The sequence below is a fragment of the Ailuropoda melanoleuca genome, chromosome 3 (assembly GCF_002007445.2).
Source record: "Ailuropoda melanoleuca isolate Jingjing chromosome 3, ASM200744v2, whole genome shotgun sequence".
In the NCBI taxonomy this organism is placed as follows: Eukaryota; Metazoa; Chordata; class Mammalia; order Carnivora; family Ursidae; genus Ailuropoda; species Ailuropoda melanoleuca.
In genome coordinates, this window is record NC_048220.1 from 54,290,897 (window position 1) to 54,317,025 (window position 26,129).

The window sequence follows — 26,129 nt, forward strand, 5'->3', positions numbered from 1 at the left end:
AAAGGCAATTTATAAATGACCATCTATGATGATCCTAATGCTATCTAGGTGAAGTTATCACATAAATTTTGAAAAATCAAAGATTAGTCATGAATCAGAAGTCCTGGAAAAATGACTGAGAACCCACAAAATGAAGTTTCAGTCATTACTATGGGAAAGAAGGACTGATGCTTGTCTCTACGCAGAAATGAATCAAAATGTTATTATAGCTCACCTGTAGTTTCTGAGTCAAAGAGTCCCTCTGTTCTTGTAGTTCTCTGGCATTATCAATTTCTTGTTTTAATCTTTCTATTTCCTAGAAAAAGTAGAGCAATGTCTTTAGCAACAATATTTAAACTGAATCAAGGAAAGAGAAAGTCTTATTTCTCCCTGAAATTATTGTCCTACTCCTTAGAAAAGAATATTTAAAAACCTTCCTTTATGCTGATTTTTGGAAGGGCGAATTTGTCTTTATGGGTATGTTGTCTAATACACGATAATCTTAAGCAACAAGTCTGCTTGAGTCACAGCACTTGGTACAGCACTGCTTAGAAACAACAATCAGAACATTTCAAGGCTGCGTCAAGCTTTGTGGATATAATTCTTTCATGGGATATTAAATCTTATGACTGGAAACCAGAGAAAGCAATAGCTTGTAAAATTCATTTAACCTCTCACAGTTTTCTGTTGATTTTATGAATGCAACTCTCATACAGAAGGCAAGAGGCAGTATCTCAGTCTGACTGCCTCACCACAGTTCCTAACAGCAGAAACAAGGATGGAGAAAATAGGAACAAATATGAACATATCAACCAAAAAAATTTTCATCTTCCTCCCCAAAAAGCATCCCGCAACCTTACTTTATTCCATAAAGTAAACCTTATTTTATTCCAAAGTAAATCTGACCGAGACTCAAATATTTTGGACACGTGTTACCTAGACTACAGATGAGTGAAAAGTAGCAATACCTCTTCCTTCACTTTCAGCGTCTCTTCTAGTTCTTGTATTGTTTGATTTAATTCTGTCTTATGGGTATGCACTGCATTTGCTTGGCTACTAACACATTCAAGCTCGGTCACCTAAAATGAAATGAGAACACAGGTTAAGCTATATGATTATCTCAAAAGATTTCTTGCTGAGAACACACTAAGCTCCTGATAAGTAAATCATGACTTTTAAACAACATATGAAAATCAATTTTGAGAAATATTAAGACACTTAAGGTAGAATGAATAAATTCCTTAAGGACACAAATTTAGGACAATGAAAAAAGACTAGGGGTATAATTATTTATATGACTTGGTCATGGAAAAAGTTAGGAAAGCTTAATTGCTTAATGACAGTTGAGAACCCCTATAATGAAAGGCTTCTTTAAAAATTTCTTATGAAAACATATTCAAAATCAGATATAGCCATCTGCCTTCCATCTGTATCTTTCAAATTAAACATGGCTTCTGGAAAGTGGCCTTGCAGAAGTGAGAAATTTTTCAAATACATTTCCAAAACGTAAGAGAATCTGGAAGAAAAGATATGCTTAAAATACAACTTTAATCATTCGATACTAGAATGACTTCACATCAAGAGTGTCTCTGTAGCAAAAAATAACATTCTTTAGTCAATAAGAATGTACTAAGGGTCCAAAGAGCTACAGAACTTTTAATGAGCACTTGGTATTCTCTGAGAGAAGAGAGAAGGGCACTGTCCCTAAAAGTTAAACCATCCAACAACATTGTTGGATCCAACAGTCAAAATAGAAGTCAACATAAAAACATACACGCACACCCCATCACAGCTCTTTACACACATTAGCATTTCATACATTTTGGCTGACTAGAATGCATTAAATTCTAGACTATTAAGGAAACAGCAAATCCTTCTCCTTCACATTTTCCAAATAACTATTTAACCTCCATAAATGTTACTCTAAGTCTCTTAACACTTTCTTCCTTTCTATTCATGTACTAATAGCCTTGTGCAGACCCTTATCATCCATGCCTAGACAACAGCAATGGCCCGCCAGAGGACATAATTATAATTTTTGCCTATTTTTACCTCTCCCATAAACTAACATTCATCTATCATTGTGAAACCCCTCTATTCCAAGCCTTTCAAAGGCTCATTTTTTACAATATCAAATCTAAACCTGCAGGTCTTGCATATACTACTCCTAAACTACTTAACCATCTTCATCACCCAAAACAGCCACAGTATGTAATATGTGGTTTTTCCAACTAAAAATAGGCAAGTCTCCTCATCTTAAGAATAAACCACTCTTGGGGCGCCTGGGTGGCTCAGTCGTTAAGCGTCTGCCTTTGGCTCAGGGCGTGATCCCAGAGTCCTGGATTTTACATCAGGCTCCTCCACTGGGAGCCTCCCACTCCCCCTGCCTGTGTTCCCTCTCTCACTGGCTCTCTCTTTCTCTGTCAAATAAATAAATAAAATCTTAAAAAATAAATAAGTAAACCACTCTTACACTCATCTCACTGACCTAACTAGTATGTCCACTCTTACATTGTGGAAGCTGTTCAGACCTTAGCAAACCTTCAGCTCTCAGCTCAGCATATACTTTCACCAGAAAGTCATTCCTATCTACTTAATTCCTCTAGGCTCTCCTGTCCTGTGGCCCACAAAACCAACTGTATCCAAAATCTTAGAAATTATTTCCTTATTGCTCAATATATAGGAGGGCGTTTTTTTGTTTTGTTTTGTCCAATTAGATAATGAATTCCTTATGGAGAGGAGTTCCAGTTCTGATATTGACGGAGAACTTTTTACTGGAAAAACTTTTCCACAGATAACAACTGCAAATCATGACCAAACGTAAAATTCAACTGTTTGAATGCCCTGGTAAGTGACCAAATAGGGCAAAAGACAGAAAGAAAGCAATCACATTGGGTAAAATGCACATATACACATCCTTTTGCTTGAAGGCACTCTGTAGCCTGGCTGCATTGCTTGACTAGAACTTAAGCAGAAACCTGTGGTCTTATTTTCCTGAGAAGCCTGAGGATCTGGGGACTCCTTAGAACAGCCAAACCAGCTAGAAATTGCAGGAACTGTATGAAGAAAGCCCCCAAATAAACATACAGACTTCCTTCAAATCTTTGGCTGACCCATGAACTATACATGCACAGGAAAGAATCCGAAGAGTCCAACGTGGTGGGGCTGGGAAGAGCTGGAAAGCTGCAAGAGCTAAGCTGTGATGGTGCTCACCACAGAGAGAGCAGTTTGACGTTGGAGTCCTACCAAATCAGAGGACATGGGTTATTACTTCAAGCTTTCCATTGAAACACGAGAAGGATTATGCCTTAGAAATAAAGATTTCCCAGGACCAGGAAATTCTCCATAGGGTTAAGGGCAAAATTAAAATAAATGGACTCTAATGAAGCCTAAGTCCACAATGCCACAATTTCAACGAAGTCTGTAATTAAATTTAATTGCTTGCTCAAACAAAAATCAACATCATTCAAAGATAAGAGAATCTAATATCATCTAATTTCAAATGTCTAGCATACAACTGAAAATGACTAGACACATGAAGAAATCGGAAAACCTATAGTGAAGACAAAAAGCTGCCCCCTACACTCCTCTGGCTGAAACTGCAAAGGAAGTTAGGCTACAGGGAAATGATACCTGGTGGAAATTCTAATCTTACAAGAAGGAAAGAAGAGCACTGAAAATTATAAACATGTGAATAAATAGATTTCACTTTTTAATTTTTAAAATTCAATTCATAATTTAAACCAAAATTTCCTTAAGGACAGGGATTATACAGTAAGGGGATATGACAGTTCTTCAGTGAATATTTATTGGCTCATGAGTTAACTGTCACGGATTAATTTTTTTTACTGTGGTAAAGAACACAGAATAAAATTTATCATCTTAGCCATTTTTAAGCATACAATTCAATAATGTTAAGCAATGCACACTGTTGTGAAAAAGATCTCCAGGAACTTTTTCATCTTGCAAAATGGAAATTCTATACTCATTAAACAACAATTTCCTTCTTCCTCCTCATAAGTTAACCTTTATACACACAATAGGATGACATTTACTCGGGTTTCTTACTCTCCCTCCCTGTGTCTATTTCATCTCTATATTACTCCCACCGCATCCTGATCCTACTCCATTCCTCAAATTGTGCTCTGGTAGTAAGCCCATTTCTTACTGTCTGTGAAGTTCACTTCTTTGGCATCCTTCCTAAAAAAGGAAATTAGTGGCATCTACTTCTGTTGTGTAAATGCAAATGCTGTGAATACAAAAAAATTCTTCACAAGTAATTGTTTGGGCTTCTAATATTCTTTATGCTGGGATTTCTGATTTTCTTTTCCTGTATGAAATTACAAATACAGGTGTTCCCTACTTTATGAGAGATTGAATTATGCCACTTCACTTTTATAAAAGACCTGTATTAGTATGGTAACAGCGTTTTTTTTTTGGCAAAACTAAAAATGCTCCTCAGATTTGTCAGTTAGCAAAAACAGATACTAACGTAGGTCTTTTGTAAAAACACAGTGAACTTCTGGAACGCAGGGATACTCTTCACTTTATACCACTTTGGCTTAGGAAAGGTTTCACAGAAATGCTTTTCTTTTGAATAGTGAGGGAAACCTGTATAAGCGAATTTCTCACCTGTATTTTTTAAGTTGTTCCTTCTTCAAAAAACAATAAAAATAAAATAATAAAAGCATCTATCATTAGCTCGGTGCAACTACACGTCAATTCATTTTCCCTATTCATTTTCACAGGAATTCCACAGACTATATAGTATTATTCCTATTTTATACATGAGAATACGGAACAGAAAGGGATAACTTACCAAAGGTCACACAGTTAATAAGCGGCAGTATAGAAAAATATTTTTCTTAATTAAATAAACCCACATTTACTACCATCTATACGTAAGTTCTAACAAGCAATGATTATCTCCAGATGTCCTTGTGCTGAGTGTACGTTTCTGCGGGTCAGGGAAATGTGTTAGCCATCACTCCCTATGGACAGCAGCAGCTCTGAGCTTACACGCTTGTGCAGACGTTCTGCTTCCTCCTGATAGGCAGCAAGCTGCTGTTTCCATTGTTTCACATTGGCAGTGGACTCCAACAGGGCCGCAGTGAGTTTGGCATTATTTCCTTTGAGGGTAGCCAGTTCAGCCTCCCAATGTTTGCTGATTGCTGAACTAAAAGAAAAGAAAATTCTATCAATGACACTGAATATTGTCACTTTGGAGGTGCAGCAGGACTCGGTTCTATTAGTTTTATAGTCCATGAATGTTTCAAAGATAATCTGAAAAGAATAAAAACAAACACTTCACTGAAAAGTTCCTGCTGAAGAAAATCTAGCAAGTGAAGAAACGGAAAAAGTACCAGAGCAGCAGGTTTAATGTAGACTAGCATCCACCTTCATTAGGACAGTTACAGGTATCTACAGAAGAGTTCCACCCATTCTCTTTTGAGGAATAAACATTACATCCTGAAAAATATCTATAAGTAAAACCTAACAACGTACTGTGTATTTTTTTAAGGTGGGTATTATTTAAAATTTTTTTATTTTGAATAAAAATATAGCTGACATATAACACTATATTAGTTTCAGGTATATAACATAGTGATTTGATAATTATATACATCATAAAATGTTCACCATGGTAAGTACAGTTACCATGTGTCACTATACAAAGTTATTACCATATTATTCACTGAATTTCCTCATCTGTACTTTTCATCCCTGTTATTTACTTTATAACTAGAAGTTTGCACCTCTTAATCCCCTTAATCACCTATTTTGCCTCACTCCTCTTCTCTCTGGCAACCAGAGAGACCAGTTGGCTCTCTGTACTTATGAGTCTATTTCTGTTTGTTTAGTTTTTTAGATTCCACATGTACTTGAAATCCTATGGTATTTTGTCTTTCCCTATCTGACCTATTTTACATAGCAAAATACCCACTGGGCCCATCCGTATTTTTGCAAATGGTAAGATTTCACTCTTTTTTATGCCTGAGTAATACTCCAGTGTGTGTGTGTGTGTGTGTGTGTGTGTGTGTGTGTGTGTGTGTACACACACACACCACATCTTCTTTATCCATTCATCTGTTGATGGACCTCGGGCTGCTTCCTCATCTTGGCTATTGTAAATAATGCTGCAATAAACCAAATGGTGCCTATATCTTTTAGAATTAGTATTTTCATTTTCTTTGGGTAAATAACCAGAAGTGAAAGTAATGGATCATATGGTATTTCTATTTTTGATTTCTGAGTAACCTCTATACTGTTTTCCACAGTGGCTGCACCAAATGCACTCTATTTTTTTAAGTTCATCTAACTCTGAAGCACAATTTCATTCCTTTGTGAAACACATGAGGATGCTGCAATGTCAATAAGGTTTGGGACATGTAATACAGCATTTCTTCTGAAACTGTTACTGATTTATTTCACATTATTTATAATTTTGAAATGCCCCAAATAAAAAATTGCTCACAATAAATTTATTTCAGGTATTATGATAGGCTATACCTAGAAATTGGTCCCAATGACTTAATTTCTGATAGAATTCTGTGTCACATATAAAACAAAAAAACCATAAAAGCAATAACCTATTTCCTCACTTACTGTTCTACTTAATAAGTTATCCAAAGATAATTGCCTCAACCAAGACAATTTTTCTCTTACAAAGAAAATTCTATTAATTGGGAAGATTACTCTCTTGATAATTCCTTTGTTAACTGTCCCATAAAGAAAGAATTGCCTCATTTGAAAGAAAAAGATGTTTTTTCTTAAAAAAAAAAAAAAAAAAAAANTTAAAAAAAAAAAAAAAAGATTTATTTGAGAGAGCGAGTGTGCTCATACACCGAGGGTGGGGGGATAGGAGGGAGAGAGTGAGCAGGGAGCCCGGCATGGGGTTTGAGATCATGGGGCTCGAGATTGTAGGAGCTTGAGATCATGACCTGAGCCAAAATCAAGAGACAAATGCTTAACTTGCTGAGCCACTCAGATGCCCCTTTTCTTTCTTATTATTGAACGGTTTCCTCCTTTTAGTGAAATTCTACAAACCCCATCCCATTAACTAGTGATGATGACAGCTTTCCTTAATCTGCACTTTTGGGGGATAGGAGGGAGAGTGAGTGAGCAGGGAGCCCGGCATGGGGTTTGAGATCATGGGGCTCGAGATTGTAGGACCTTGAGATCATGACCTGAGCCAAAATCAAGAGACAAATGCTTACCTTGCTGAGCCACTCAGATGCCCCTTTTCTTTCTTATTATTGAATGGTTTCCTCCCTTTAGTGAAATTCTACAAACCCCATCCCATTAACTAGTGATGATGACAGCTTTCCTTAATCTGCACTTTTGGTTTTTGGTAGGTTATCTGCATCACAGAGCAAATGCTTTGATGGACTGATTTTTCTTTTATTTTCTTTTTTTTAAAGGTGGGTGGAGAGGGGTGCCTGGGTGGCTCAGTCATTAAGCATCTGCTTTTGGCTCAGGGCGTGATCCCAAGGTCCTGGGATGGAGCCCTGCATGGGGCTCGTCCACAGGGAGCCTGCTTCTTCCTCTCCCACTCCTCCTGCTTGTGCTCCCTCTCTCGCTGGCTGTCTCTGTCAAATAAATAAATACAATCTTAAAATAAAAATAAAGGGGGGTGGAGAGAGAGAGAGATAGGGGAAGGGGCAAAGGGAGAGAGAAAATTGTAAGCAGGCTCCACACCCAGCATGGGGCTTGATTTCACAACACTGATTTCATGACCTGAGTAGAAATCAAGAGTTGGACGCTTAACTGAATGAGCCAGCCAGGCGCCCTGGACTGATATTTTTAATAGCAATTTTAATATAAATTATATAAAAGAAAGCATGCTCCTATCATCAAGATTTCTAAAGCTCATCACTAATAATAAGACGTATCAGCAACATGAACCCTCTGATACAATGCATAGGGAAAGACACAAGATAATTTCTTCAGTACTCTTGCCAAAAAGGCCTAACCTCATTCTAATATATCATGAGATATACATCATAAACCCAAACTGAGGACATTCTATAAAATAACTGGTTGGTACTCTTCCGAAGTGTCAAGAGAAGACAAGACTGAGAAACAGAATGGTGGAGAAGAAGAAGAAATAATTAAATGCAAATGGACAGATTCCTAAGAAAGGGTCAATGATGAAAACAATCTCCTACACTGGAGTTAGGAGTACTGTATCAATATTAACTTGATAATTATTATGATTATGTAACATGTTAACAGTAAATGAACCTGGCTGAGGGTTTCTTTACAGTTTTTAAATTTTTCAATAAGCCTAAAATTAGTTTCAAAAAAATTTTTAAAAATTTTCTAAGGTTTATTAAGTGAGAAAATTTCATCTAAACATGCAAGGACAAAATCAAACAATAAGCAAAGCTATTAATTTAACAACCCACTTCTATCCTTGAAAAGAAAATTCTTTTCTATTTTGTCTTTTGTGGAATGATTTTCCAAATTCAGGTTTTCTGAGCAAAGCATGCACCTGTTCTAACTTAATTACAGATTTTTTTAAAACCACCTACCATTTTATTTCCCCATAGAGGAGTTTTATTTAAACAGACCCTTCAATCTGACAATTAAAATCTTACTGAACTAATTTAAACACTTGATATATGCAAATACCAAACTCCTGGGGGCATCTTTTGTTACATTTGGTCTTTTGTCCTCAGTTCCAGAAATCATTTTAGAGTCAAAAAGGTGAAATGGATGTTTTGTTATTCAAAAGAAGCCCCTTTCACCTACAATTGAGTTTATGTTAATGAGGTGAGTTTTAGAACCCCTCTAAAGATGTCGGGGCTGCTTTCCAGAAGAACCAACCTTCATTGAAGGGTTAAAACTTTCAGTCCCACCCCCCTGGCCTTCAGGGAGAGGAGAGGGGCTGGAAGTTGTAATCAGTCACCAATGGCCAGTGAGTTTATCAATCAAGCCTGGAAGCCTCCGTAAAAACCCATAAGAATGGGTTTCTGAGAGCTTCCATGTTGGTGACCCAGAAAGCATCCATGTGCTAGGCCCCAAACTCCACAGAAAAAGCTTCTGCCTTCACGGTCTTGCCCTACGTATCATTTCACCTGGCTGTTCATTCATATCCTTTATAATAAACCAATTATCTAGTAAGTAAAACCAGTTTCCTGAGTTATGTGAGCCACTCTAGCAAATTAATCAAACTAGGGAGGGGTCTGTGGGAACCTCTAATTTATAACCAGTCAGAAACAACTTGGACTTGACACTGGCATCTGAAGAGGAAACACTATTGTGGGACTGAGCCCTTAACCCATGAAGTCTGGTGCTACCTCCAGGTAGTTAGTATAAGAATCGAGTTAAATTTTGGGGACACTCAATCAGCATCCATGGAGAACTGAGTTAATTGCCAGGTGGTATCAATCTGCCTCATCTTCCTGGATTGAGGCACATGGGTGATATCTTCTGTTCTAGTCAAGCTGGCTTGCCTGTGAGGGTTTCTTCCTCCCAGATTTTCATTTTGCTTCCTATGAATTTTGGCCCCAAATTTTCTATATTCGACATCAATCTACAAGACTGCATTCTCCCCTTTCACAGATTCAGGTCATTTCTAATTAGTATTTTCTAGTTACAACACCTATCCTTCCAGTTTAAGCACAATGGAAAACCCAAAAGACTCCACCCCAAAACTGCCAGAACTCATACAGGAATTGAGCAAAGTGGCAGGATATAAAATCGATACACAAAAATCAGTTAAATTTCTATACACACACAGTGAGACAGAAGAAAGAGAAATTGAGGAGTCGACCCCATTTACAATTGCACAGAAACCCATAAGACACTTAGGAATAAATTCAACCAAAGAGGCAAATTATCTGTACTCTGAAAACTTTAGAACACTCAACGAAAGAAATTGAGGAAGACACAAAGAAATGGAAAAACGTTCCATGCTCATGGATCGGGAAGAACAAATGTTGTTAAAATGTCTATGCTACCTAGGGCAATCTACACATTCAATGTAATCCCTATCAAAATACCACCAGCTTTTTTCACAGAGCTAGAACAAATAATCCTAAAAAATCCAGAAAAGACCCCAAATAGCTAAAGGAATGTTGAAAAAGAAACCCAAAACTTGTGGCATCACAATCCCAGACTTCAAGCTCTATTACAAAGCTGTTCATCAAGACAGTATGGTACTGGTACAAAAACAGACACCTAGCTCAATGGAACAGAATAGAGAATCCAGAAATGGACCCTCAACTCTATGGTCAACTAATCTTCCACAAAGCAGGAAAGAATAGCCAATGGAAAAAAGACAGTCTCTTCAACACATGACAGTCTTTTCAACACATAGTGTTGGTAAAACTGGACAGGCAAATGCAGAAGAATGAAACTGGACCATTTCCTTATACCATACACAAAAACAGACTCAAAATGGATGAAAGACCTAAATGTGAGACAGGAATCCATCAAAATACTAGAGGAGAAAACAGGCAGCAACCTCTTCGACCTCGGCTGCAGCAACTTCTTGCCAGACACATTTCCAAAGGCAAGGGAAACAAAGGCAAAAATGAACTACTGAGACTTCACCAAGATAAAGCTTTTGCACAGCAAAGGAAACAGTTGACAAGACCAAAAGACAACCGACAGAATGGGAGAAGATACTTGCAAAAGACAGCAGATAAAGAGCTAGGATCCAAAATCTATAAAGAACTTATCAAACTCAACACCCAAAGAACAAAGAATCCAATCAAAAATAGACAGAAGACATGGAGAGACAGCTCTCCAAAGAAGACAGCAAAATGGCCAACAGACACATGGAAAAATGCTCAACCTCACTCGGCATCAGGGAAATACAAATCAAAACCATAATGAGACACAACCTCACTCCAGTCAGAATGGCTAAAATTAACAAGTCAGAAAATGACAGATGTTGGTGAGGATGTGGANTTCTCAGTATGTATCTAAAAGATATTTGCAAAACAATGCTCATAGTATTATTCACAACAGTCAAAATATAGAAGCAATCCAAGTGTCCAGTGGCAACCCAAATGTCCAATAAAATGTGATATATACATGCCATGGGATATTATTGAACCTTAAAACGGAAGAAAATGCTGATACATGCTCTAGCATGGATGAACCTTGAGGATATTATCCTAAGTGAACTAATCCAGTCACAAAAAGACAAATACTATACAGTTTCAACTAAAATGTTACCGGAGACAGAAAGTAGAGAGGTGGTTGCCAGATGCTGGGGGGAAGAAAGGAATGGAGAGTTGCTATTTAATTGGTACAGTTTGAGTTTTGCAAGATGAAAAGAATTCTACAGATTGGTTCTTGCAACAATGTGAATATACATTACACTGCTGAACTGTACACGTAAAAATGGTTATGATAAATTTTATGCTATATATATTTTATCACCTTTTTTAAAATTGTAAAAGATTTTGTTTGAGGTGAGAGAGAAAAAGCACAAGTGGGGAGAGGGGCAGAAAAGAAGAGGGAGCAACAGACTCCCTGCTGAGCAGGGAGCCCGATGCAGGACTCAATCCCAGGACCCCGGGTTCATGCCCTGAGCCACCCAGGTGCCCTTGAGAGAGAGAGTGCATGTGTGAGCTGGGGGTGGGAGGGGCACAGGAAGGAGAGAGAGAATCTTAGGCCAGCTCCACACTCAGGAGGAGCCCAACGTCAGGGCTTGATCTCACAACCCTGAGATCAGGACCTGAGCAGAAATCAAGAATCAGACCCCTAACTGACTGAGGCACACAGGCACCCCCACAACTGTTTTAAAAAGGGAAAAAAAGGCTACGTATTGTATGATTTCCATTTATATGACATTACAGAAAAGACAAAACTATAGTGATAGAAAAGAGATCCTTGGTTGCCAGTGGCTGGGGGGTAGGGACAGAAGTCTACTACACCAAAGAGGAGGAGAGAATTTTGGCGGGTAACAGAACTCTTCTTTACTTTGTGTTGATAGCTACACAACTACACAAATGTCAAAATGGTATAAAACTGTACAGTAGAAAGAATGAATTTTACTCTCTACATAAATTATACTTCAGTTTAAAAAATTACATTACCAAAAGAAAAAAAAGGCTTTCTAAACACTCATAAATACACTTTCTGTGACTGTAGGATTACAAACTTTAAGAGCTGGAAAGGTCTTCTTAAACTGGTAGAATGGTCTCTAAGCTGCTCCATTCATGCCTGTATTTGTTGGCATGGGAAGAGACTGGGTGGGCAGGAAACACATAATAAAAGAGTCAAATATAAAAAGGAAGGAGGTTAGTGGGCATCTGTAGATGGTGATAAGAAGTAGACAGGAGAGGCAGGATTATAGAGGCAGGGAAACACATAGGAAAGGAATGGGCCATAGACAAGGCATAATTAAAAATTGGTTCTGGGGGGGGCGCCTGGGTAGCGCAGTCGTTAAGCATCTGCCTTCGGCTCAGGGCGTGATCCCAGCGTTCTGGGATCGAGTCCCACATCGGGCTCTTCCACTGGGAGCCTGCTTCTTCCTCTCGCACTCCCCTGCTGTGTTCCCTCTCTCGCTGGCTGTCTCTCACATAAATAAATTAAAAAATCTTAAAAAAAAAAAAATTGGTTCTGGGGGCACCGGGGTGGCTCAATTGGTTAAGCGTCTACCTTCGGCTCAGGTCATGATCTCAGGGTCCTGGGATCGAGCCTCACATCGGGCTCCCTGCTCTGCGGAAAGCCTGCTTCTCCCTCTCCCTCTGCTTGCCACTCCCCCCGCTTGTGCTCACTTGCTCTGTCAAATAAATAAATAAAAATCTTTAAAAAAAAATTGGTTTTGGGCAGGAAGACATTTAAGCAATGCCTCTGGAACAGGATAAAAAAAAGGTGAAGGTACTGTGTCTCAGTATACTATAAACTTGTCTACTTTATTTCCCTAAACATGTCTTGAGCCTCTAGCACCCCACGTAATGACATCTAGCCACAGATCAACTGTCCGAGGGACTCCTGTTAACCTCCTTCTTCTTTACTCTGCAGAGCCCGAAAATCCTGCTGATTGCATTTAAACAAAAAGGTAAATGCTGAAGAAAATGGTATACCAAATACATTTATGCATATTGCACAAGAGGACAATAAACATAACAATTTGAGACTTAATAATCTCATCTTGAAGTATTAAAGAAGAGAACAGTTCAATGCTGTTCTTGTGTTTCTGAATTTTCTTATACTTGGTTCCAAAGTAAATAGTTTTTAAGGCTGTTTTGCAGTATCAACCAAAATTTTAACTTCGTTGGTACCTTTGAATCTTTTAGAACATTCTTGCTTCCTCTACTTTATGACCTGTTCCTTTAATAACCTAGAACAAAGTGTGAAATATAATTTAGGAAATAAAATGTTTTTTATTTGTCAATCTGCCTTATTTTCTCTTTATACCTCTTCTGGTATATTCCCCTCACCATCTAGTATATTAGAATACCCTACACAATTTCAGTTTACAACGAATTCCAAAGAGTATCCTGAAGGAAGTTTTACCTGTGAGTTATCTCAGATGTGGTCAGCCCTCATATATATTTTTATACTTTTGCGATTTTGAAAAAAGTGTCCCTTTCTTACAATTTTAAGATAGCCCATTCCTCCCCCTTTAGACTGATTTTTAGCAATAATGAATACCATGGGATTAATGCTGATACCAATGTTTTAATTTAGCATCTTACAGTTCAGGAATACTTGTTAAAAAAAAATGTTAGGGTTCTAACTTTGGCTGCTAATTTGGTCCTTTTTTTACAGGTACAGTTTTGATAGTTTCACATTACGTAAATTGTTCACAAAGAAACCACTAAATTGTTTAGCTGGAGACACCAGTGAGTCAGAAGAGATATTGAAATACCACTATGATCTCATGTCTGTTTGCTGGAATAAGAGCAAAATAATTCTTTATTCTTGTGACTGGTAAAGTTTCCCTTCAAAAAGGACCAGCCGGTTTCCTGTTGGCTTCAGATCTACAAGTCAGATGAGGGAGTTCCAAACACTCCCAAGACATCATTTGAAAGTTTCTTTAACCTGGAATTTTACAAGTTTCCTTTAACTAAAGTCAAAGTTCTATTGAAAAGTAGTAAATTTCATTAAATTAGCTATGTAAAGTCTGGAAGAAAAAGTACTGTCTAAAGACAGACAATCTAACAAAGTAAGAATCTAACACATGAGCAATGCACTTACTAATTTAACCTATGAAATGAATCCTCGATGTGAATGGTCAGTTACAGAATTTTAAAAAGTTGCCTCCCCCCCATGCCTCCAGGGCCCAGATCCACCATCACTCTCTAGAATGGTAGCCCCATGCAAGCTAATTATGTAGAGCTGTAAAAAAAAATATCCAGATAAGCTTTTAAAAGGGGATTTTAAAATAGGTTGCAATAGGCTTACTTCTGGACATGATTGTTAGTATTGGTAGTGAGGTCACTCCCTCACTGTGAAAGTAAGAGAGGGACTCAAGCACTCCCAACACTACCCTGTCGAAGGACAGCCTGGCAGTTTGTCTCCTTACTCTTCCTGCACACCTGTGAGCGCAGAATCCGTCAACCTGGACCTTACCCTACACGTGCGCCACTTTCTGAACCAGGTGCTCCCGTGTTGGCCTGTTGGCCCCAAGCTAGTTCCATTTAGAAACTAATGCTTTCCTCAGTTTAGGGTCTAAATTTGTGTTTCTTAATATAATTCAAGTTATCCCATTAAAGGAAAGAAACATCTCTTGAAAGAAAATAGGTAACTCTGAATTGTTTACAAACATTATTTGTTGTGAAAAAGACTTCAATGAGTAGGGATTTCAGGTTCTGCCAAAGCAAATATTCTAGTATACCAAAGGATCATTCCATGAGACACAGCTGAAAACCTCCCTGTGCCTAAATGCTTCACAAGGTTTCCCTCAAAGCTTACTGTAATTTTGGCAACTCACTAGTTTCCTTATCCTTGGGGTCCTCTTATCAGATGTTCTCACTGTTCTTATCCTTATAGTTCTATTGGCACCTGCTTTTAAATGCGGCCTCTTCTGACCCCTGCTGTCAATGTATGCTTTGATAACCCCAAACCTTACTTCCCAGCTCAGATTCCTTCCTGACTTATAACCCATCATCCTTGCAAAGAACCTGGCATGCCTGACTAACATGCAACATAGAAACTGATGGCTACTGGTAAACAGATGAAGAGACGTTTGCTGATTAAGTTTTAAAAACAGTCCCCATAGGGAACTGGAAATCACACTCTGGAAAACATGGTATTTAGAACTGAAATGCAATTTATGCATTAAAGCTTTTAATAAACAGTGGCTTAGAAGAAAATTTCAGAGACAAGAGTGACCGAGTTTTTAAAGAAACACTTTATCTCCAATGTTATTAAGGGCCCAAAAGGAGAACACTGGGTTGAAATATGTGGACATATAGTCAAAAAGGGAATCAGAAGAGCTGGACTCTGAATATGACGAAAGCATAGGAACACCTTAAGACGCTCATTCTAGATACACCCCGTGAGTATAAAAGTGTTCTAGATATACTGATGTCTAAGTCTGAAAGAGCTGTTATAGTCAGTTTGATTGACAATGTTTTTTGCTGTTAGTATATAAAATAATGGTATGTCTTATCATCAAAGGCATCTGAAATCAGATAAAATATAGAATTTTACTTAGCTGTGGTTAAAAAAAAAAACCAGTGACTTTTCTTAGGAAGCTATAAAATTAATCTGAAACAACAACAACAAAAAACCTAATCTGAAACAAATTACTTTAAAATGTATAACCACGCCTTTATCAGTCTTTAAATAAAATTGCTTTGAATAAAGAATTTCATTAAATGTATACATTAAACAAGAACCTACTGTGAAAGAGTGGTTAAAAATATAGGCTCAGGTACACCTACAACTAATACAATGTTACATATCAATTATATCTCAATAATAATAATAAAAAAAAGCACAAGCTGAAGGGTTTGTTGACTTGGTTGAAATGGTGCCTCTAGCCACTCACTAGTTATGGGACCTTGGGCACACTATCCAAACTCTTTAGGCCTCAGTTTCCTTGTCTGTAAAATTATGATTAATATTAACTATCCTCATCGGGTAATTCTGAGGGATAAACAGCCTGTAGAAAAGTGCCCTTAAAGAGAGCACGTAACAGACACGCAAATATTTGTGTGAATGTACATGCAATAAGGAATCTTGAAAGATTCCTCAGTGAGCTATGAAAAAGCGAAAAGATTTAATATTAAATATTTTAAGGGAGATGTTTTTGACTAGTGATGTAAATAACTTATTAATCAGTGTCATTTAAATCAAAACCACATCAGGCACATAGTCAGTGATTTTTGTCGTCATTCTTACGTACTATAGATGTCTTATTTATAATAAGTTTAAACCTTTGAGGGTTTAAAGAATAAATTTATCAAGTTAATGGAAAAGTGAGAAAACACACAGAACTGATTCTCATCAAGTGGTAAGGCTGATTTCTGATTATGCGAGGAAAGACGGGAAGATGAAATCTCAATCTGGACTACATTGTTTACCTCGTAAAACATCAGTGCAAAATTCCCATTTGATTTTGGAGGGCACACAAAGTCTAGCTCTACTCCATTTTTATTCACTCAGATGGAGGGACTTATAACCCCACTAAAAAGAGGCCCTTAGAAATCCCCCGGCTCCCATCACCGTGCTGCAGGCATAACAGAAGCATATCCGCGTGCCACAGCAGCACTCGCTGGAGACGGCTCTCTCCTGTAACATCTGTGCATTGCCCACCTGTCGTACAGACTCCTGCGGTTCCTGCCAAGTGCCTCACGGGAGCTTGTCCAAAGGATGAAGACACAAGGTGAAAGAGCCACAAGGGGTCCCAATATTATGGCCACTTTTTACTCTTGCTGCAAGTCCCTATCCACGATGTTCTAAAATCTCTGAAGAGATTCCCTTTAAAGATTTAAAGCTGCCTTTTCTCTTTAAGGTAGGAGATGTGGACACCAACTCCTTGCTCAAAGAGACTTGTGAAAGGCTTGAAGTACTTTACAGGCATTTTAAACACTTTAATGTAAATAATACTTTCTTACATGTGTGAATTGAGGGTTGAGTGCTGGATATAAGGGAGTAAAAAAGCTATTTGGTGGGCCTACTGCTAGTTTATAAGTGAGAAAGAATTTACTCAAGGTGATACTGTGAATTTTGTATCTACTAACTTTCGTACAAGTTAATATTTGCTTTGGTTTCCCTTTTACAAAAACTGATCAGTCACTAAAAACTTTCTTTGGAAATTTATTCAGAACACGGTGTTAGACTATTCTACTGGGGAGATGTCTTCAAGGAAAAAGCCTTACATACTAAGTGAAGAATTATGTTTCTCTCAACCCTTACGAATACACATCTACCTTTTGCAAAGGGTACAATCAATTATTTTTAAGCCTGTCCTTTTATTTACAGGGTACTAGCATTATAATCATTATACTTTCTTCAAGACAGAAATGAATATTTTTATCTGTCCATCCATAATTTGATTTCTAAGATGTCTGTTTCCTTGTAAAGAGGGTCGTTAATGGAAAATCCATCCAAAAACTTGTTCAGCATAATATTTAGTATTGCTGGGGGAAAAAATTATAAATAAAACAAAAGAAACCACTTTCAGTACTGGCAGAATGAAAAAGATGCTATTAACAGAGATTTTGCCAAAGCTAAAACTGGGTAGAAATATATGAATAATTTTACAAGGAAATCTTTATTTCCAATTTCCTGTCATAAAAACATTCATTCTTTATAAAACCAGATGTGGTCAATAATTTAATTAACCACTCAATACCTGATACTCAGAATCAGAGAACTTTTGGATTCTGGTTTAAATTTTTTTTTTAAAGAGAAGGCCAGGATCAAAAGATAAAACTTCAAATTACTCAACTGTTTGAGTAATAGCATGAGTAAAATTTTACTTGCAACCATTACTGTGTTAGTTGAAGCAGATCACCATTACCCAACTTTATTTAGGTAATGCATACACGAACTATGTAAATAATTTGTACAAGGCCAGATTAAAAGTATTAGGCAAATGAACTTTAAGGAGGGTTAGATGGTGATAGGTATGTAAGTATGTACAAGAATATAACTCAGAATTAAGAACAGGTTAACCCACTATTGACTGGCTATTCTCAACAGAGGCTTTTTTGGTTTTCCCTCTAAAGCCTGCTTGATTAGCCTGCATGGAAGAAAAAGTTTATTGTAACTCTGAGAACCAACTTTACTGGCCATGGTGATAAAGACTGGCTGTCCTTCAGCTCCAGATTATTTCAGCAGGAGTCACCACTTGAGCTATAAGAAGATACAACTGAAATCTCTGTCAGCAGGATATTTGCTTTGTGTTTTTTTCTAGTAACAGTCACAGACTTGAGCATATCCATTCCATAAACTTAGCTGCGCTTGAACTAATATCCTCTTTCATAATCTGTGACTTTGAAAATTTTCTCTGTGTGAAGCCATCACATATGATTCAAGATCACTGATTTGGGCTTCATATATGCCAAGCTTAAGCAACTGAATTAAATAACCCAGATTATTAAATCCAAATGCTGTAACACATGGGGGACTTTCTGTCTTCCATATAACAGCAAGAGCTAGGACTTGAATTAAGATTCCTGCCTTAAGATTTTTCCAACTGAACTACAGTCTTTTTTCACATGCACTATTCCTCTGCTCTATTACCTTAGAAATAATCTTCAAGTGCCTCTAGGTGGTCATATATAAAGGTGTTAATACTATGCAGAGATCACTGAAAACTAAGTGGTTACTTTTCAAAAGCTTAGAATATGAATAAAAAACAGTGATAATCAGATGATACTAATCAGAAATGAAAATGTCAAAGTTGTTTCATATCCTTGGATAGTCCGGTAAAATAGAGAATTAAACAGATTTCAGTTGTCGCTCCAAAGGCCTTCGACATCATGGCAAAATGTGCAAAACATATTTCAAAGTAGAGAATGGTCACAAGGATGGAATAAAGTAGGATCTCTATATGTCTTTTTGAGGATATGAAAATTGAGATCCATGTCACAAAATAATCAAAACCAAAGAGTTTATATTATGGAGATGGATGACCTCATGCTTTGCTTATATTTACATGAAAAGTAAATAATTTTATAACATATGAGTATCTGTGGAACTGCTTCACACCCTTCTGTTAATACCTAAGCTGTTCTCTACAAATGAATGCACATTCTACTAAAACTAGGCTCTTAGTACCAAAATATGCTTGTAAGGTTTACTTGGTTTATTAACAGCTTTCAGAAAACCACCTCAAACAACCACATATGACAAGCTTGAGAGGAGCTTTTATCATATCCATTATGTCACCCATACTAATGAACCCCTTATGTAACCGCCTCAATTTATGAGCTTGTAATGACTGGTGATTTTTTTTCTCACAACCTAAGTGTCTATCAGTGGAAGAATGGACAAAGACATGGTATATATAAACAGTGGAATATTATTCAGCCATGAGAAAGAAGAAAATGCTGTCTGCTACAACACAGATGAACGTGGAGGGTGTTTTGATAAGTGAATTAAGTCAGACAGAGAAAGACAAATAATCTATGATACCATTTGTAAGTGGAATCTAAAAAAAAACATAGACACAGATGAGAATGGTGGTTATCAGAGGCTGGGGGAAAAGGGATTGAGATGTTGGTCAACGAGTACAAACTTGCAGTAATTAGATGAATAAGTTCTGTGGATCTAGTGTAAGGCATAAAGATACAGTTAATAATACTGTACTCTACAACTGAAAGTTGCTAAGAAAGTACATTTAAAATGTCCTCTCCATGAAAAAGAAATGGTAATAATGGGACATGACACAGGTTAAGTCAGCTAATGCTATCGTGGTAATCATGTTGCAATATATGTGTATCAAGTCAATACACTGCACGCCTTAAACAGTGTCGTACTCAATCATATCTCAAAACCAGAAAAAAAAATACTATGGAGATACTCTGTGTAATAGAGATCTGGAAAACTAGGCTTCTATGTTGAGTTTTTTCAAGAATTATATTACACTGACATGACTTGTGGTAACTAAACAAGTAACTTCAAAATGGTGATCTGAGAGTATCGTTAACTTTTTCAGGTGCATTTTTGTAAAAGTGATCAAATAAATTCAAGAAGAAAGAAAAACTTATTTTAGATTCTATATATTGATACCACTTAGCACTATACTCCGAGATCTGAATAGACAGTGCTAAATGATATTCTGGATTTACGACACAGTCACAGTTACTTCTTCCTTAAAATGTTTAGCAATTGAGAACCATAAAATAAGTTTAATAAAATTTGTATATTTTGGCCCTTGGGTATTATTTGGAAAAGAAAGGTAAAATAATCAAAGAAGTGTTAGTTCATTTTCTATCAACACATTAAGATTTGCATTTCTAATTTATTTAGTCATGTGATGCTGGCATTTTAATCATTATTGGATAACTAAACCAGGCTATCAGTTCGTACAATTTCTGAAGAATTCAAGCAAAAAGTGATAAATCAACAGTATTTACTGCCTTTTATGGGTCTAATATTTTGAGAGGTATAGATGTGTATGACATTTTTCTTATCCTCAAAGGAATTTCTACCCTAACTGTAAAAAAAATCTAATACATAAGCTACTATTAACCAGTCACCAGATTCAATAAATATTCACCACACACCTATGTGTCAAGTACTCTATCAAACAATGTCAAGGATGAATAAGCATGGCTATTGTTGTCAAAAGACTTACAAGCTAGTGGACTAGAATCATCTTGATTTCTTTCTATCCTTTTGCTCTTGAAGCTACAAAGTGAACCACTCTCTCATTTCTTCCAGCCCAGTCTTTCTCTACCATTTCTTTCTACTCTCATTACCATGACCTCAGATGAGGTCACTAAACACCTCAGTGCTTGAAGGCCAAAACAGATGCTCCTTCCTCTCTCTCCTAGGGCACCTTCTCTTCTCTGGAAGGGTAAGAGACATGCGGTCCTCAAGGAGGCCTCTTCTTCTGATCCAGCCATACCACCACCTACCCTCTCCCTCTCTCTTTGATCTTTTCTTTCATGATACTTTTCATAGCAGTAATTATGCAGTTATTTATGTAATTATTTTTCTTACTCTCCTACTTAAGTTTAAATACCACGAGAACTGAGACTTTTTTCTTGTTCAGTGATGTATCCACAGTGCCTGACACTCAAATGCCAAAAGAGGGTAAAGCGAACTGAGATCTGAGATCAGAGAGTGTTTTTACTTGCAATGGAGAGAGATGGGGCTCTTCGTGGCTTCCATAGCACCCCATGGATCACTACCATACAGCTTCTATATTCTGCCTCACAAAGCTCTGCAAGGACAATCTTGCTCACTTTGTTCTGGCACACAGACATGCTCAATAAATTCTAGATTGTGAACAAATGAGTATTAAAATGAACCTATATGTGGATAACTGCCAGAAACAGCTGGTATTGCTTAGTTCGACCACTGATAGCTTCTGTGTGTGGCCCATGGTGACTTTACATATATAACTTTTAGTAAAATGATTTCTAATCCAGGTGATTATACATATAAAAATACTTCACAAAGATAATTGTGCCTTCCAGGTGTTCCCAGCCTCTGGATGTGGTTTTACAATCAGGTTTATAGACCTACTTTTAACCTCTTTACCTTCAAATAAAATTCAGAACCTACTTTTAAACTATTCAGGGCCTACGACTGTATTTTGCAGATTACTTTTGAAGCTACTTTCGAGTTTCAACTTGCTGCCTCCAAGAAATGACTTTTGTTATGCGGCCCTCTCTAGATGTTAAGTTGTCAGATCATTATATGCAGGTCTAAGAACTTTTAGGACAAGGGTTTCAAATGTTTGTTCATTCTGTGATGATTCTGGAAACATAAAGCTTAGCTCTAAGCAGAATTAAAACTGTTAGCCAGCTACTTGGTAAATACCTAGATTATATTCTTAACGGCATCACTAGGTTAACAGAGTAATGAGCATACAGAGTATACAGAGTAAACATACAACATAAATTACTGTACAATTACTGTGCAAATTACAAATTACTCCAATCTAAGATTATCTAAATATTTTCCCTTCCTTGCAGGCTCTATAAGCAAGAATACTATTATTACACACAGCAAGCATACACACTAAATCCTGTTAAGATAGCTGTCAATGTAAATAACTATAGTATCAACATGACCGTGTTGACTTAACCTCAATACATGGTATGTTCTCAAATAAATCAAATGCCTACAGACCTACTACCGACTGGTGAATTTCAACCACACAATTAAAGATTCATATGCTATTTTTGTGCCAAATAATGAATGAATTTTGTAAATTACCATCTTTTCCAAGTTCGGTCTCCATATGGAGACTAAAAATTTCTTCAAGATAGATTAGGGAAAGACTGGACAGAAAAGCCAATGGTTAGAGTCAAATTCAAATTCTGGTGTCTATAGGTCTCGGAAAATTCCCTAACCTCCTTACATCTCAAGTTTGTTCTCCGAAAAACGGCAAAATTATATCTATTCATCTTCTCATGAGACAGCTCTAATTAAAAAGTTAAAAACTGTAAAAACAAAGTTTTAAAAATATAAACCCACCTAGGCCCTTTAATGAATAAATTTCCATATATACCATACCACTAATCTTTAGAAGTACCACGAATAGTGCACAGAGCTTAGCATTCAGAGTTCTGAACCAAAATAAATGGACTATTACAAGACGATCTCTTCAGAAAGAAAAATGAGAAAAGAAGAACAAAGATGATTTCTCTCCCAATTGGTATCGGCTGACCTTCAGTGATTTAAAAGCAAGGAGTAGTCTTCCCTGGCTTTTTGGAGTTATAATGCTTTCTTTCTATAAATTAGTTTACAACTTGTATTAGATTATGAGGTATGACTCACAGGTAGGACATCCAACAACACTTTATGAAGCGCTAAATGCCTACACTATTATTTCCAGGTACAGCAAAATATTACTTATTAAATTCATACATCTTACTTTTCCAAAACAGCATATCAGACTTCACCATGTTCCTGTGGTGAAGTACTAGGTTTCAAAGTTTCTTTCAGTTTATTGTTTATGATTTAATATTGCTAAAATCCATTTCCAAGGACAGAAGATTTAATTATCATTATGGATTTCAACTGTAAGTCTCATTATTAGACAGCAGTATAGTTCAAAAATGTATTCCACTACAATATTCCATTCTAGGACATTATGATGTTATGGCTATCTCCCGTGCTAGTGCTCTAATTTTAAATGAATCTATTGCTGGAAAGTATTAAATGATGGATTGATCACATATTTTGAATCTATAGTGCCATCTGGAAGGAAATTAAATAATTTTAATTGTGTGCGCAAGTAATGCAAACGCTTCAGATACTATACTGCTTTTTCCTAATGTTCTACTTAAAGACAGAGATGGTTAATTTGATTTATATAATAGAGTTTTTTATGTAGCATAGTAACATTATCAGTGTTTTTAATGATTGTAATTTTGGTACAAAAGCTCCTGCCCAGCTACAGGAGATCACAAGAGGACATCTTACTCATTTCCTTGACTAATGGCAAGATCATTTAGATAATCAAAAGAAAGGGTCTTAGAAATTATTACTTGCTCCTCTCTTTTACTTCATAGACGAGGAAACCAGCTTACAGAGATGAAGTAATTTGCCTAAAATGAATACTACCTGTGGCATGGCCAGGAGAACCAAGTTCACCCTTTATTTTTTAGATGGATATTATGGTAAGAATGTGTTTTATTTTTAGAGAAAATACAATGATCACAAAACCATTATATTATTCATGTTTCTTCTCAAGAAATTATTCTCTCTAGAATTAAATCAGGCTCGGGATACATTCATTCTCTAAACTGTTTCCATAATAAAATGGGCACTAATACAAGACAGCCCTTCTAAATTTTAAAGATCAGGAAAGTAATACTGTTAGGGTAATGATTAATACTGTTATATTTCTTCACATTTCTGAAGTACATGTTCACCAACTTTAATATGTCCTTTCTATGACAGATTGTTTAGAAGAGTACACATATTATATCAGATGCTATCATTTTTTGGGACTGCTTTAGAGAGAAAAAAAAAAGCATACTTCCTCTAAAATTTTTTTATCAAAAAATAACTTCTCAGTATTAGATTCCATTTCTGGTGTTAAAAAATCAGTAGGGGCAAGAGAAACCAGAATTATTTTTAAAGGAGCTCTTTTTTTTTTTAAGATATATTTTAGAGAGAGAGAGAGGTAGAGAGAGAAAAAGATGAGCTAAGGGAGAGGCAGAGGGAAAGAGAGAATCTCAAGCAGATACCCTGCTGAACGTGGAGCCTGCTGCAGGATTCAATCTCAAGAAGACCCTGAGATCATGACCTGAGCTGAAATCATGAGTCAGTCACTTAACTGACTGAGCCACCCAGGTGCCCCCAAGGAGCTCTATTTTTATAAACGCTTACGCAAGAAATTTTATCAATAATTTCATTATCACCCTCAAACTAGCTTCCTGTTCATATGGGGTTGTTCTCATTATTCTGAGGTTAGAATTTCCGAAAATTATTCTTGCTGAAGTAATCAAACATATGAGCACTAAACTAGATAAAGAATAATACACTATATACTATGAATCAATAATACACTATGAACCAATTTATATCATTCATATGGATATGAATGCAAGCATAAAACTCTTAAGTGAGGGCAAATTATGAAATTATTATAAGAGGGAGCAACTACAGGGACAAACTGAGTTACCCAAAGAAAAGCCCTTTTATAGTTCCTACCCCTACTGAAGTTAAATAACAAATTAAACAACATGAATGAACCCTGTGGTACATATGACATTAGGGAGCTGACTGGTAAAGAGAAGTACGCAAGGCTCATCTAAAGCTAATACATTTTGAAAAAAAGAGGCATACAAAATTACACTGTGCTGTCAAATGCTATCTTGATCCCAACATACTTATCATAGGGCTATATATCCACTCTTTTTATAGCATACAGAGTAAGTTATAAAACAAAAATTTAAATAATATGGTGATTTAGAATTTTCTAAATTGTTTACAAATACAGATTATAAGCTAAATCCCTAAATTCACTTTGAATTGACTTGTCTTTGACACTATGACAGTGAGAACAAAACAGAAGTAGACATTTAAAGCAATTTTAAAGCCTCACCCTGGGAGCCATTATCTGATAATGCATGTGTCATACCTAAGCTTTTGCTTGTAAAAATCGGGTTAAACCCTTAAAAGGATTTTACACCGCCCTGGAAGGAGACCTCCTCCCTTTCCCATATGATAGATAGGTGACAAAAACCTTATTGGCTGAAAGGCTCAGGGAGGGGGTTAATCAGATTGAAACAGCCCACCAACAAGCCCATAAAAACCCCTAGACTTAGAAACTCAAGTGGCAACCCCCTCGGGTCCCCTCCAGCCTTGGGAGCTTTGTACTATCATCATTTTGCTATCACTCAATAAGTCTTGCTTTGCTGTCCACCAAAGGAAAAAATAAAAATCGGTTGATTTATGTGAAACAGAATATATCATTACTTTGTTATGTTCATATGTTATGAAAATAAAACTGTACAAATGAAACCAAATTCTGCAGGTTATCAAGAATTTTCTATGCATGCATTTTACCTCATTTTCCTTTATGCAAATTTTCTTTCAGACCCTTCTGCTGTCATATGAAGCAAGTGCTTATCAAGTTTCTATTACTACAAAAATCCTATTCTAATCAAAGTATTACTGAGATTTCAACTCTAGTAACACAAGAGTTTTACTCAGCTCTTATCAAAGTCTAAATTCTGGGCATCTCTATATGCTTGAACCTTGCTTCAAGATTTTCACTTTTTTTCTTTAATTTGTATCTATTTCATTGTAGTTTCCATTTTCACTAGGATTTAAGGAACTGGGTTACCGTTTTTCTAAGAGGTATGAATAATTAAATCCCAATTAAATAAAAGGGAAAACCAGACACTTACTTTAGCTTTTTCTTTAATTGTAATTATATAAAAGCTCTTTGTTAAAAATCCAGTGCAACGTTTCATGCATTTAAATTATTTATACAAGGATGTTCATTGATAAATCAATTACAACTTCATTATCTTACTTCCAATTGAATATACCTAATATCCATTCATAGCTATAAAAAAGCACTCATAAAT

The 26,129-nt window shown here is 36.5% G+C and overlaps 1 protein-coding gene across 3 annotated transcripts in view; it reads right to left on the minus strand.

The window, feature by feature from the left end:
• Positions 1–26,129, minus strand: part of HOMER1 (homer scaffold protein 1) — a 126,072-nt gene that overhangs the window by 19,103 nt on the left and 80,840 nt on the right. For all 3 annotated transcript variants that reach the window (XM_034656428.1, XM_034656427.1, XM_011220972.3), the window contains 3 exons: positions 4,999–5,155; positions 948–1,058; positions 215–295 (listed from right to left, as the gene is read on the minus strand). In XM_034656428.1, the coding sequence (XP_034512319.1) occupies positions 215–295; positions 948–1,058; positions 4,999–5,155 (349 nt within the window). The remainder of the gene's footprint in view (positions 1–214; positions 296–947; positions 1,059–4,998; positions 5,156–26,129) is intronic.